This window comes from Colletotrichum fructicola, assembly GCF_000319635.2.
Source record: "Colletotrichum fructicola Nara gc5 chromosome Unknown KSG_Nara_v1_contig06, whole genome shotgun sequence".
NCBI classification, from domain to species: Eukaryota; Fungi; Ascomycota; class Sordariomycetes; order Glomerellales; family Glomerellaceae; genus Colletotrichum; species Colletotrichum fructicola.
The window spans coordinates 154,424-167,999 of record NW_027094056.1 but is presented as its reverse complement, the minus strand read 5'-3'; the positions used below and the strand labels follow the sequence as shown (position 1 = coordinate 167,999).

General features: G+C 56.1%; 5 protein-coding genes across 5 annotated transcripts; 2 read left to right on the top strand and 3 right to left on the bottom strand.

The window, feature by feature from the left end:
• Nucleotides 1–1,034: 1,034 nt before the first annotated feature.
• CGGC5_v010312 (uncharacterized protein) lies at nt 1,035–1,890 on the bottom strand (the record flags this gene model as incomplete). The annotated part of the gene is made up of 3 exons (XM_032028397.1): nt 1,035–1,398; nt 1,458–1,591; nt 1,693–1,890. The coding sequence occupies 3 exons, from the start codon at nt 1,888–1,890 to the stop codon at nt 1,035–1,037; spliced, it is 696 nt and encodes a 231-aa protein (XP_031875322.1).
• A 1,145-nt stretch (nt 1,891–3,035) lies between these two features.
• Nucleotides 3,036–4,349, bottom strand: CGGC5_v010311 (uncharacterized protein; the record flags this gene model as incomplete). The annotated part of the gene is made up of 2 exons (XM_066152319.1): nt 3,036–4,132; nt 4,199–4,349. The coding sequence occupies 2 exons, from the start codon at nt 4,347–4,349 to the stop codon at nt 3,036–3,038; spliced, it is 1,248 nt and encodes a 415-aa protein (XP_066008189.1).
• Nucleotides 4,350–5,964: 1,615 nt separating this feature from the next.
• On the bottom strand, nt 5,965–7,539 carry CGGC5_v010310 (Sterol 3-beta-glucosyltransferase; the record flags this gene model as incomplete). The annotated part of the gene is made up of 1 exon (XM_032028262.1): nt 5,965–7,539. The coding sequence occupies one exon, from the start codon at nt 7,537–7,539 to the stop codon at nt 5,965–5,967; it is 1,575 nt and encodes a 524-aa protein (XP_031875447.1).
• Nucleotides 7,540–8,524: 985 nt separating this feature from the next.
• Nucleotides 8,525–9,622, top strand: CGGC5_v010309 (uncharacterized protein; the record flags this gene model as incomplete). Its single annotated transcript, XM_032028261.1, has 2 exons — nt 8,525–9,080; nt 9,183–9,622. 2 exons carry the CDS (start codon nt 8,525–8,527, stop codon nt 9,620–9,622), a joined length of 996 nt encoding a protein of 331 aa, XP_031875444.1.
• Nucleotides 9,623–11,454: 1,832 nt separating this feature from the next.
• Nucleotides 11,455–13,439, top strand: CGGC5_v010308 (Protein TIC 214; the record flags this gene model as incomplete). Its single annotated transcript, XM_066152318.1, has 4 exons — nt 11,455–11,775; nt 11,824–12,857; nt 13,131–13,186; nt 13,246–13,439. The coding sequence occupies 4 exons, from the start codon at nt 11,455–11,457 to the stop codon at nt 13,437–13,439; spliced, it is 1,605 nt and encodes a 534-aa protein (XP_066008157.1).
• Between the last annotated feature and the right edge of the window lie 137 nt (nt 13,440–13,576).

The following is a 13,576-nucleotide window of genomic DNA, read 5'->3' as shown; positions in this document are numbered from 1 at the left end:
GAGAAGAAACAGGAGGAAACCACAAGGCAAATCGATTACTCACAGTGTATTGATTTTGCGGATGGAATAAGCGTAGAGCGTTAGTGGCGTATCATGGAGCCGGAGCGGGGGAGGGGCAAAGCCATGAGGGATGGGATTAGCACAGAAGCTAGCTATCAGAACCCGCGACAGCGGAGAAGGAATATAAAAAGATGGACGAACCGGCCTTAAGAAGGTATCAGTAGAGGAACTAATTATGGAGCATGTGATGCTAAATCATTACACCCAATTGTTTCATAGACCTTACTCCCTTATTTGTTTAGTTGTATTCCAGGCTACCCCTCCTGAGGCTATCACCACGCTTGCCTACTGGACCCAGCATGGCGACTAACAGTATATTTCATTCCAGGACCGTCTCCCGTCGCTTGTGTACGTGTCAGGGTCGGCCGCTACGGTGCTGTCGGTGCACTATCCAGGGATCCGTAGCAATCATAGATACTTCATGTCATCAGCCGCCCTGTGATGTAACTACCTTAGGCCCTCCACTACAGACTATGCGACGTAATAGCTACCGCAGGTAGTCCCCATAGGTCTATAGCTATGAAGCGTACGGCCAGGGGTGATGATGATAACGGGTCGATCATCACCACAGCTTCCACTCTATACCACAGATGTACGTTCTCGACCCGCTCATGCCATGTGCTGAATACCTTACCTTGAAGAAGGGAAATATAATCATAACTTACGGTCCTTAGGCCCTCCCCGTTTCATAAGGCCTGGCTAGCCTCTGGCAGGTCAGAAGGAGCCATGGAGCTTACAACAGCAATGTCGATCTCAGCTAGCTTCTAATTCTGTGATTTCTTCACCTTTCACTCGATCGAATGTCTCACAATTGTATGATCAAACCAAACTCTTTTCCTTCTATAGCTACGTTCTATGGAACCAATGAATATTTTGCGCCCAAACACACAAAACATGAGATCAACAAAATGACGGAGCCCGAGAGCCTGAAGGAAGGCCCTGAGGCGGTAGCGCAGATCCCCATACTACTCCTCTTACTGTGGTTTTCCGATAACATTTTTCTTCCAGCTTCTGTAGTCGACGACCACGTTATCGGGGAGCCGCTTCCATTCCTTTTTGCAATCGACCTGGATATCTAGGTCCCTGTCGTTGACGAGGTCTGACGGGATGAGCAACTGCTTAGCCCCCTTTGCAAATTTGACACCGGGATCGTCGGTTTTGTCAATCTTTGACATTCGAAGGGCGCGATTGAACGCCTCGTCGTCAACCTTCACCTTGTTGACGGTTTGCTTAGCCGCCCACTCATACTGCTTATTGATATTCCACCAGGTGTTTTCCGGAATCCAGGCTTTGAGAACGTTCTCAACGGCCTTCTTATTGGCGGTTACGTGACAATGCCTGCATGCAGAATCGCGGTTGAGATTAAGTAGTCTAGTGGTGGTGTGACATGTACGTACCAATCACCGGGGTTCCCAACCCACTGCCCGGGCCCAGGTGTGAGGTAAACGCCCTTTCCGATTTGCGCGGCGCCACGTGTTAACCCAGGGTTATAAACAAGTCTATGCTCCCTGTTGTACGCCCTTGCTTGATCCTAATTTCTTCGTAAGTCTGCGGTATCATACTAGCGCCAAACTTCCTGTTGGGGGAGGGGGGAGGGAGGAAGAAAAAGAGAAAGAAAAAAAGAGCCCTTACTGGATGAACGGTCCTGTAGCCGATTGTGATACGACCTGCTTGCGACGTCGATGCCGAATTCCCCCCCGACGTCGATGCCGACTTCCCTCCCGACGTCGATGCACAACAGCCCCCTTGGCGAGGCTCCAAGGGTACGGAGGCGACGCTCCCGACAAGGGCAGTAGCCCATAAGACAGTGACAATGCTAGGAGTGATCATCATGAGGGCTTTCCAACGGAAGATGTAGTAAGACGTAGGTTAGTAAAAAGGGCAGTCGGACTGTCTCGGTTGGGCTAATGGGAACAGCTGCTGCTCGTACTTATACTTGCTTGGGTTTCAATACAAAGATCATTAGCCCTCATCGATCCCGGAACGGAAAGACCGAGGGTTTCCACGCATTTGCTATCCTTCGACAGACGCGAGCTACCGCAGAACAAGGCTGCACCGCCAGCGGCTAGGCCGCCGTATCATGCAGGGGAGTGCATTAAACGTCGGCCACTACCGAAATGACCAACAAATTATCAATACAAGCCCAGGAATGGTTTTGCGCGGGGCAGCGGACGTGGATGGGCGAAAGCGACGGCGGTATCCGTACACGCACGCAGCAGCGACATATCAAACGCCCAACGACAGCAGTAGCCCCTGGCCGCAGCCTTGTATTTTCTGAGAGGCTGTTTGAGAGCTATTTAGGTACGATCTGCGTCACTCTGATGGATCGGACATCACCGGCTAATTCGTCCGAGAAGGGGAGGGGAGGGAAAAGAAGGGGAAAAAAAAAGCCAAAAAAAAAAAAAAAAGAAAGAAAGAAAGAAACGTATAATTACCGAAGGCAAGACAGGACGCTGTGGGTATAGAAACACTTTTGTCTCACGTCTCGGGTTGTCCGATAGACAGGTAAACATCTATATAGGGGTCGGATCCTTGCTTGGCATTGAGGTACACCCAACCACAGGTGTACAACTATTGGCTAAAATAGAAGCATATGCGCCGCCCGTCTCTTCTCTCTCACTACCCCTGCCCAAGTGGGGAATCTTGACGAGCTTCATAGAGTCCGCTCCGCTCCGTCCCCGGCATCATCATCAGCTTAAGAGTGAATCTTCAATTAGAGAGGCTACCTGATGATCTTCCGTCCGGTTTATCTTATTAATCAACCAAACACCTCCATATCATCAAGTCATTTAGACACAATCTATTCCGAAGGTCTATCAGCATAGAGGACAAAAGCTGGATGGGTGTTATGCGTAACAAGGCGCGTTTGCGAACGCGTCCGGGTATAATCTGACGCACAGGTTCGGGTTCTAGGTCGTTCAGCCATGTAAATGTATGGACCCTAGCTGCAGGCTGGCTCATGATGTTCTAAATGACTATTGAACAGCATTCTCCTTCGATCTATGTTCCAGGCTTTCATGGAGGCAGTACGTGACCACATTGGCGAAGCCGATGAATTGGCTCGAGCTCTGCAGAGCCGCTAGTAGCAAACCATGCGATTTAACCCCAAAAGCTTCCATTACTCTGTTCACAAGAGCGGGGATCCAGAGCAGGATGTACAAGATGGGATACGAGTTGAGAAGCATCATACGCTTGATGCGCCGCTCCAATCTCCGGGACTGCTCGTTTATCGAATGATGAGCTGTCGCCGCAGCAGTGAGGTTCGGCAGCATTACTTTATCACCCGCGCCGACGTTTCGGCTGGAGCTCGGTCGGGAGTCCGCCAGGTAATCATCTCCCCATGGTTGAGAATTGCACGGCGATAGCATGCTTCTGCTACTGCTGTCTGTTGTCAAACACCTCGTAACAGGAAACGCTGTGGCGTCCGTCGCCAGCGGGGGAAGGTTGTATCCCAGCGGGGGAAGGTCGTATCCCAGCGGCTGTGCGGTCCGTGGAGGGTGTCGTCCACACATAGCCGCCGCGACTTGCGGCCGTGGCCAATCCACGTCCAATCGACTCACCGTCGTCTCGCGTGCTGTTAACGGAGCGGCAGTGCTCGTCGAGCTTCCGGTCCAGCCCAAGGAAACCGACGCCATCACAGCGGGGCGAAGGCGTCGGCCGAGGTACCACCAGACGTAAGCGTAGATGGAAACGGTGGCGAACATGATCCACAGACGCCAAACGTACGTGAGGGCAAATCGAAGATCGGGTCTGTCCCACGTTATCCAGCACCAGTTCCCGCTGACGGGCCCCACGACGCCGATCCCAGCCGCCGCGACGCTGGTAGCAATAGGGACGAGCCACACGCAGAAGCAGATGGAGACCCTCTCGAGGAACGTCCCCTCCGCCATGGACGTTTTTTGTTTTACTACTAGAAGTGTCGCAATGGCGATGGCGAGGATGGAAAAATCGGACGCTTGCACCGACAGTTGACCAATCACGCTGTTCAGGACACATGCTGTTCCGCGTCGCAACCCTCTGTCTCGGATGTATATGATCCCCGAGACGGTGTTGTTGGCCGAGTTAATGAATTCTTTTTCATTCGGAAGCCGTTAGCCCTCTCGTCCTCTCGGAACAATCTTGACGGGAACCACATTACCGGCCACCATGAGGTTGAGAATGAGGATGTGGCGCAAAGACCGGCGCCGGGTGCGTTGGAGACCGATGGAGATCAATGCGCCAAACGTCGTCAGGAACGAAAGACTACTCCCCATCAACGTCAAAGATGCAACTAGTACGTTGAAAGTCATTGTCGGCGTACGGCGCCACGATGCTGCAGCTCTTTCCTCCACAGCTACCTCACGCGGAAGCCTTTACTTTGCTCTGTGAAACGTTGAATATATGACCAGCGAGAGACCATCTTCGCCGTACTGGCCCAGTTACGCAATGACCGGGAACCGTCGCGGATCGGGGGTCCATACGACATTCAATTGCGGGGCTATAATCAACCGGTAGTGCCATCCGAACCTTAGCAACCGCGCGTATCCACCAAACCCGGTCAAAGACCCAAAGAGAAAGATAAGGAAAAAAAAAAAAAAAAAAAAAAAACCCCAAACAAACAAACAAACAAACAAACAAACAAACCCAAAACTCTCAGAGGGGGAGGAAGAGGGAAACAGAGGAAAAGGAAAAGGAAACGGAAAAGATTGGGGGCCTTCACGGCGCGATCGAAGTTCGGGTGAATTAAACGCCATTTGGGCGATGGGATGGCATCAGGGCATTGTCTGGACACCAAAATTACGTTTTAACCCTAGTCGTGATCTGAGCGTAGTGGGGCCGAGGTAGCCGCAGGGTGGTGTCGGCAAGGGACACTAGAAAGACAAGGGTTCAAGGTGGGGGGTGGGGAAGTGAAGTCTACTTTGCCGACCAAGGTGTTTTTTGTTCCCTGTCTCCTTCAGTTCCAGTGCCCGCGGCGGAAGAATGTTCGTCAGAAGTCTTGAGTCTGTAAACAACCGGCTTCGGACAGTCCGCAGGCAAGCTGGACAACCGCGCGCTTGTTGAACCGTGGCATAAGCACTGGATCGAGAGACGGTTACCGCACCCGTCAACCATCATCTGACGACCTATAATAGATACCGCTTGACAGCTGGGAGATTGAGATTGAGATTGGCGTATGGATAAATTAGCCTAGCGATTCACCGGGATACGACCGGCCCGCTATCGCCCTCGGTCGACCCGGACAGCCGTCATTTGTCAACTGACGCCGTGCTCTTGGCGCAAGCCTGCCCGTGTTGCCTCGTCTTGGATTCGGATGCCTCACCCGGATACCTATTGTATTATTACGTACATACTATGGTAACCAGATTTCGTACGTACCGCAACCGTCATCGAGGCGCACATGCTCAAACATGTACGAGTCAACGCTGGGGGATTTTCTGCTTGGTCAACCCTCCAACAAAATCCCCCACTCGTCTCTCGACCTCACAGAGAGCTAATTTTAGGTCACCACGACACGACAAGAAACTGACATCGCCGGCATCCACGGCTTGCCGCAGGTCCGTCGCCGATTCCGTGAGCCACCTGGGCGACGGCTTTCAAGAAAAAGACCGAGCGAGCTCGACGTCCGGCAGCAACATAGCGCGACTAACGTCTAATTGGTAGGAACTATACTGTTTCTACTTGACATATCCCCGAACGCCAACCATGCTAGTTGGGCATAGCATGAGCCGCTGTTTAGAGGGCAACGAGATCTTTACAGGAACGCCATCATTGTCTATTGTACTTCATTGATTACCTAGTACATTGCTACTAAACAGAGCATGAGGTCCATCCATCCCATGGCCGTCCACCACACACCACACTTATTACGGCGTGCCGAATCTTGCTTAGACTGTCTTGATACTAACGGGTTTCAGCCTTAGGACGCTAGTTCCGGGCAACCAAACCCGCGCACATCCTCTCGACGAGCTCGAAGGTGTTGTCGAGGGCATTCGTATCGGCCAGGTTCTTCCGGAACGGTCTGATGCCGTCCGTGTAGTGCTTCCTGTTGGTCCTGATCTTGGAGAAGGCGTCCCGGATCTCCTTGACGGACACGTAGTCCGTCTTGGAGAGCGCGGCGTAGGGGATCTGGGGCAGGCCGATGCCGACGCCCATCCTCTCGAGCCGACGTGCGAAGTACGTCTGGTCGGCGGCGTAGTCCGTCGGCAGGATGATTTGGGGGACGCCCGCGGCGATGGCGTCCGTCATGGAGCCGACGCCGCCGTGGGTCAGTACCAGGGACATCTCCGGGAACAGCGTGGCCCAAGACGTCTCGCCCACGAACAGGTGGAAGACGCGTCCGTTGTGGGTGAGGCGCCGGAAGCTGGACTCGGACCGTTTGACGTTGTGCAGGATGATGAAGCTCCAGTCGGTGAGGGCGGCCAGCTCCTGCTTGGCGACCTCGAAGAATGCCGGGAAGGCGTGATCCTTGTCGAAGGGGCGTTCCTTCATACCCATTCCCATGTAGAAGATGGGCCGCTTGCCCTGCTTGTCGATCCACGAGTACACCTCTCCCTGGCGGCCCGGTCTGGCCGTGCTGGAGCGACCGGACAGCCGCGGAAGCTTGCCGACCATGGCCGCCCCGACGGCGTTGGGGGACGAGCTGTCCCAGATCTCGGGCTGCTGTGCGTAGATCCGGATATGGTTGGGCTTGATGTCCTTCTTCGTGAGGGCGGTGGAGCGGATGCCGGGCAGGTAAAAGACCTGGAGCTCGACGAGGATCCGGTCTCGGGCGGGCGCCGTCAGCTGCTGGATCTGGCGGCGCTGGTCCGGTGTTGTAGCGGAGGGGGGGATGAAGTGGCTCGCGACGATGAGGTCGGGCGACCAACCGTGGAGGATGGACGCCATTTTCTGCATAAACATGGCGACCGCCTGGTCGCGTCGGGGCGGGTTCGTCTTCGAGGCCCACTCTCGGTTGTCATTGGCGAACTTGGCCTTGAGACCTTCGGGGAAGAAGTCCCGGTAGCTGTCGCCGAGGACAATAGCGTGCTTGACGTCGAAGATGGCCGGTCTATCGAGCATGCCTTGGAGCACCGACGAGAGCAAGGGGACGTCGCCGTTGCTCCCGCCATAGATGATGAAGAAGACCTCGATCTTGCCCTTGTTCTTGCTGCGAGCCTGGAGGCCCCTCTGCAGCTGAGTCTCAACGGCCTTCAGGGCCTGGGACGGGCCGGGGATCTTGCTGCCCGGGGCGCCGGCCAGGATCTCGATGACCTCTCTAACCTGAGAGTCCGCGGCGGTAGATGGGCGCTGAATACCCCGGGCGGCCAACGCCTCAGCCGCGACACTGCTGTTCCAAGCATCCGTTCCCAAGCCCTCTGGTGCACCAGGTACACCTCCTGGGACGGGACTGGCGGCGGCGACGGCGGCAAGAGAGCTGCCAGCGAAGAGGGCGAATATCAATAAGACACAAAGCGTGCGCAGCGGTTTGTACAGCCTCGCGGCGTCCCTCTCGAGAGACATGATGTTAGGACGTAGGTGTTTTCGCCTTGGTAATTGAAGACGATGGCGAGTAGAGTAGCTGCGAGATAGAGAGAGAGGGAGAGAGAGAGAGAGAGAGAGAGAGAGAGAGGTGAAGCTCTCAGATGACGGCTGATCACAAAGTTATCCTGAAATCATGCGTCCAATCAATGATATTCCTAAATATTTCATTTCGGCGTCTCCTCAGCTAGGAGGAGCCCAGCTGTGGAACGAGGAGGAGGTACTAACGCTGGGCCAGACGGTCAACCCGCCGTCCAGAACATCTTGACACCGCAGGACTTTTCGTATGGTGCTGTCTGCAGTCGAACGAACATGTGCGTCCAAGTTGGATGCTGTTGACACGGACCCCCCGCGTCTTGGCTCTCGTTGGGGGGTGAGGGGGTCGTGGCCGCCTTCAGCCGAGCTGGCGGCTGGCCCGTTGCGAGGAAGAGCCCTCTTCGATTGCTTGCCGGGGCTGCACTTGGGACGAGGAAAGCATCGCAACATGCCCATCGAAGCATCCTCGTCGAAGAGAATGAGGGACACCAGCGTGTGCGGTGGCTCTTGGTCGGATATTGCCGTCCGGGCAGCCGTACGGACGAAGTGGGCTCTCAGTTTTCGGAGACGCCGCCGTCAGCCTTTTGCTGAGATCCTCGACCGGACCCAGTCTCCAGGCCTGGTTATTGCTGTTACCAAAGTGCCGGAATCACCAGAAAACCAATTCGCTCGACAGCGGGGAAGACTAGTAAACTCCTCGTCCTCCGCGGAACACGGTGCGTCGCAAGCGTTGTCCTCTCACTACTTAACCCCTCCGGTCTGCGCAACGTCCTTGATCCCACTTGAAGTGGTCCCCGATACGTTGTGCTGCAGATCCCTACATTGAAGGCGTCCCTTCCCCGCGAAATCCAACTTCACGCTCCTTTAGTCGTTTTCAGGCTTCGCCTTCCCCATCAATCTTTTTTCTATCGTTTCCCTCGCTCGTTCCGTCATGCACTGGTCTCTTGCCACTCTAGGCTGCCTTCTGGCGGCCTCGGCCTCGGCCGTACCGCTCGCAACGCAGCATGTTCCGGGCCTCGCCGCTCCCGTCCTGCCGTCGTCAGCAGGAGACCTCGGGGCCGAAGACGACGCCGGAGCGCACGTGCATCTCACCACGGCCGGCTCGCTTGTCGGCAGAGACATCAAGAAGGGCTGGTTCAGTGCCCAGGAGGCAGCGATGCTCCAGAAGGAGTCGGAATCCGACGTCAACTTCTTCCACCTCATGGACAGCCTCGACACCCTCAGCCAGCTTTTAGATCGAAACAGAATTCCCTGGGCTGTCGCCGGCGGCCTTGCCTTGAAGATCCACGGCCAGCCCAGCCGTTATACCGGCGACATTGACATTGTCGTCCAGACGACGATGTCCAAGCTCAAGACAGCGCTGAGCAAGGACAAGAAGTTTATTCTCCCCGGCCCCGGATGGCCAAGCGATTCCCACCTGCGGGTCTACCACAACCAAGGGAGCTCGTCGAAGCCGAAGTATATCGAGGTTGATATGATCATTGCAGGTTAGCTTTACCTTACTCCTTGCCTTGCCTTGCCTTGCCTTACCCCCACCCGAGGGGTGGGGAGCTCGTTCGTTCGTGGAGCGATATTGACGTACATCATAGGCACGCTCACCACACCCGAAAATCTCAGAGCCAACTCAAAGGATATCCAAAAGGAGACGAGGGCCAAGAAGGCGCTCACCATCCACGTGATGAGACTTGGAAAGATCTTCAAGTCCAAGGTCTACGCTTTGGCCGCAGACCATCGCAACAAGAACGACAAGGACATGAAGGATATCAGCTGGATCATTGAGAAGACCCCTGGGGCCCTCGTTAACGTCCAGCAGGACCTGACATACGATCTGCGGCAGCTGGTGATTATGCATCTCGTCCGCCTGAGGTCGCCCCTGGTCGCTAAGGCCAGAGAGCTCCTCGGAGTCGATAACGGCGCGCGTCTCCACGCGGTGCCAGCCCCGCAGATCGTCGGTGTCCCGCCGAACCAGGAGCCGGGCTTCGTCAGCTGGCTGTTTGACGGCACCCCTGGCCACACCGTGTGGGGCTAGATGTAGTGAGGTAGGGCTGACGGTCATCGGACGGATGGCGGGCGGGCGGGCGGTTCGGATGGCTGGCGGAAGTAATCCAATCGGGGAGTGTACCGAGGATGGCTTGTATCTGGTTTCCTGTTGTTTTAGCTGGAGCTGGCGTACAAGTATGGACGAGGTCGCAGTCCACGGTTTGAATGTGCGCGGGACGGCCCGAGCGGTCTCGGTGGGGGCTGCAATGTAACGCACCTTGAGGAATTCAGTATACTTACACACGTTGCCTTTCGCCGAGAAAACGTCGATGAATTAATTAATTTCCTTTCTTCTTACTTAAAAAAAAAAAAAAAAAAAGGGGCTCCTATTACTGTTAGACTTCCGAATGGGCCATGGCCATGGGAACATACACTACCACCCACCTTCTTAAATTTGTTTTCATGTTATTTGACCCATGGATTCTCGTCCTACTAACGCAAGCTGCGGCTGTATTGCACTTATTGGTCCTCTCTGCTTATGTTAAGGCTTTGTAGTACCTAGATGCGTATATCGCCCAGCAGCATGCTTGCAGTCTACTGACAGACTTATCACACAAAGGGGCCTGCGCAAGTCATCCTAGGCGGAGCCGAGTGGGACGTGACGACCTCTGTTGTTTGCAGCCTCCGGCCCCCTCGGACGTGGTTGTGGAGGAGGCAGGGACAACACGGTCAGAGTCACCCGCACCCAGCGGCCAAGAGACGGACAAAGCCGTCGTCGGGAGGTCCGATGCTTCGTGAAAACAAGCTCTAGCGTCTACTTTTAGATGCACGACCTATCGCCTTTGGCGTCCTCCTCAACTGACCTGTCGCCGGCCTTGCCTAGCTATAAACTGGCGACTTTTCTGCGTATGCCACAGGCTAGGCCTACGTGGACTACACGCGCCTCTACAGTGCTGGACAAAGGCCATGCTGCTGTTTGAGCGAAGAGGAGGCCCTGTGGATTGGACAATAGACCCGCCGCACTCTCTACCACTTCTGTTGCGGCCCTCGGGTTGTCCGACGGCGAGACCAACATAGTTCCTAGCGGCCAGAGGGCCCCACTTGCGGCCCACTAGACGGGATGTCGTTGAATCTGCCGACACTGGCCTCCCCGGCCGAGTGCAGATTGATGCTATACCCGGTCTTCGTTAACGAGTCACGGCCAGGCACGCCCTGCCCAGCCTCCGCAGACCCGGAAGACTAATTACGCTCCGGTGGAGGGCGGTGGGGATAATATACGTGTCGGCAGCAAGGACTACTATTTCGAGAACCTGCGAGACCAGCTAGAAGACAGTCAACCGCATCCCGCACACGAAAGAAAGGCTCTCTAAACATATTACCGCCTGGCATTGGGGTTCTCCGTCGTCCCGTCGAGTGACTTCCAGCTCGTCAGATTGGCCTGACCAAACGTCCGGTGAGGCCGTCAGTCGGTTGCTTGCTACGAGGCAGCCTTGTCGGGCGACGGCTCACGCGAAGAAGGGAAGCCCAGTCGTCGTGACCCATGCGTCCGCTGATGCCGTTCTTCGTCAATTCCGATGTCACCGGGCGCCTTGATCGGACTGGCCAGTGTGCCCTGCCCCCCGCCGCGGATATCCCACGAAGCAGGCTCATCAAAGGGAGAGGAGGCGGAGGTAGTCTGGGTCACTGTGGCATGTTCCATGTTCTAGAGGCTGACGGGAAGCAGTATATATCTACTATCAAAAGCCAGATCTTCTCCTGCCCAAACAGCAACCAGCCACCACAACAGCCATATTTCTCTCTTGTCCTTCCTTTGCCTGACCTTTAACGCCTGCCACTCGCTACCCACACTCGCCCACGTTCCTTTTAGTTTTCTTTGCCAACATGGTCGGACCGCGCCCACTCCTCGTGCTTCTATCTGGCGCCTCTCTATGGGTGTTGTCCAGCCATGGGGCGCCTGCGAACGGGATACACGTCACCCGAGGCGGGGACATGCCACCAGCGGAGGTCCAAGCTGCTGGCGGACCTCTTTCCGGGCATCTCGCTGCACTAGGGCCTGAGGGTCAAGACGCCAGTGTCCGATATCAGTTAGACAGTGTCTCCCCGAGCTCTGAAGCCGCAGCCGAAGACGGACTTTGGGAAGGCGACGCACTCTCGAGGAGAGCCACGGGCAGGAAGTCCCGATCCTTCTTCAGCCGTTTCAAGGTATGTTAAGCCCTGCCTATCGACCGACTCCAGCTGACCGCCGCCAAGCGCCCCTTTGGTAGGCGGCCCTCCACCAGGCGACCCTCCACCAGGCGGCCCTCTAGCGGACGGCCCTTTTCCGGACGGCCTTTTACAAGACGCCCCGTGTCATCCCAAACGGCCGCCGGGGACTCTCGTTCCGGGGGTCTTCCTGCGAAGCAGCCGATGGCTGACGAGACCGCCCTTGATGAGACCGCGGCCGACGACACCGCCGTCGACGGGGCTGCCGTCGACGGGAATGCCGTTGACGGGACCGCGGCCGATGGGACTGCTGCCGACGGGACTGCCGCCGACGGCTTCACGGGCGAAGAGGGTTCAGGCGCCGAGGGATCTACCGGCGAGACGACCGCCGACGGGTCTTCCGTAGACGAGGCTCAAGTCCAGAAGCGATCCACCACCAAAGGCTCTACGAAGAAGGTGTCCACCAGCGCGACCACCAGCGACGAGACCTCCACCGGCGCGACCACCGCTGATGAGACCTCCACTGGAGCGACTACTGCTGATGAGACCACTGCTGATGAGACCTCCACTGCAGCGACTACTGCTGATGAGACCACCGCTGACGAGACCTCTACCGGCGCGACCGCTACTGATGAGACCTCTACTGGCGCAACCACCGCCGACGAGACCACGACCGGCGCAACCACCGCTGATGAGACCACCACCGGAGCGACTACTGCTGATGAGACCACCGCTGACGAGACCTCTACCGGCGCGACTGCTGCTGGTGAGACCACCGCCGATGAGACCTCCACCGGCGCGACTGCTGCTGGTGAGACCACCGCTGATGAGACCTCTACCGGCGCAACCACCGCTGACGAGACCTCCACCGGAGCGACTACTGCTGATGAGACCACCGCTGATGAGACCACCGCTGATGAGACCTCCACCGGCGCGACTACTGCCGACGAGACTTCAGCTAACGAGACTTCTACCGTCGGGGCATCTTCCAGAAAGACCTCCGCGAGCAAAACCGGTTCTAAGAAAACCACCTTAAAGAAGACTGCTGCCAAGAAGGCCGCTGCTGATGATACTGCCGCGGAGTCCGTATAGGGCCAACTCAACAAGGCACCGGACGGGAGCGCAGCTCTCGGCACTTGAGCAGCTTGGCTCCCACACATCGGCTCATTGCGATCGGCTTGTAGATAGATACCGGGTTTTTTAGTAGCGTCCGCGTGGGGGCACTTTTAGACGCGCTCACGAGACGCAACGCCGTGGAACGTGCGGCATCTGATATTTACGCTTTATATTTTGTTTGAAGATTAAGTCATAGTTCTTACTCGAAGAATAAACCACCCTTGATACATGACATGCAGTCGCCCTGCCCACATAAGCTTCTGCTCTCGCAATCCCCCGCAATACGACTGGATAGGTAGTTTCCGAGCAAGGCAATGCCCTCCGGAATCCGGTTACCATGGCTAATCGCAGCAGCCGTGTTTGCTCCCCGCCCGACCCCTCCTGCGACAAGTCATTACGGTCCGCTCGACAGCGAGCACCGGCCGCGCGTGCCCCATGACCCGCCGAGCAGGCAATCATTAGACAGGCAGAAGCCTTGGGCTTCCTCGTCATCAGGATCAGCCGTCGACACTGTATGCCTCGTCCGGGGACCGGTAGGCGAGGGGTGAGAACCTGTTGTGTGTGTCACAACGGGGTCATTGATGCGAAGTCGCTCGTATACATGCTGTTTCCAAGGGGATTCTACACCACTTAAACCGAGGTTGGCCCTATAGCAGATAGCTAGGTAGTCTTATTTCCATAGGCT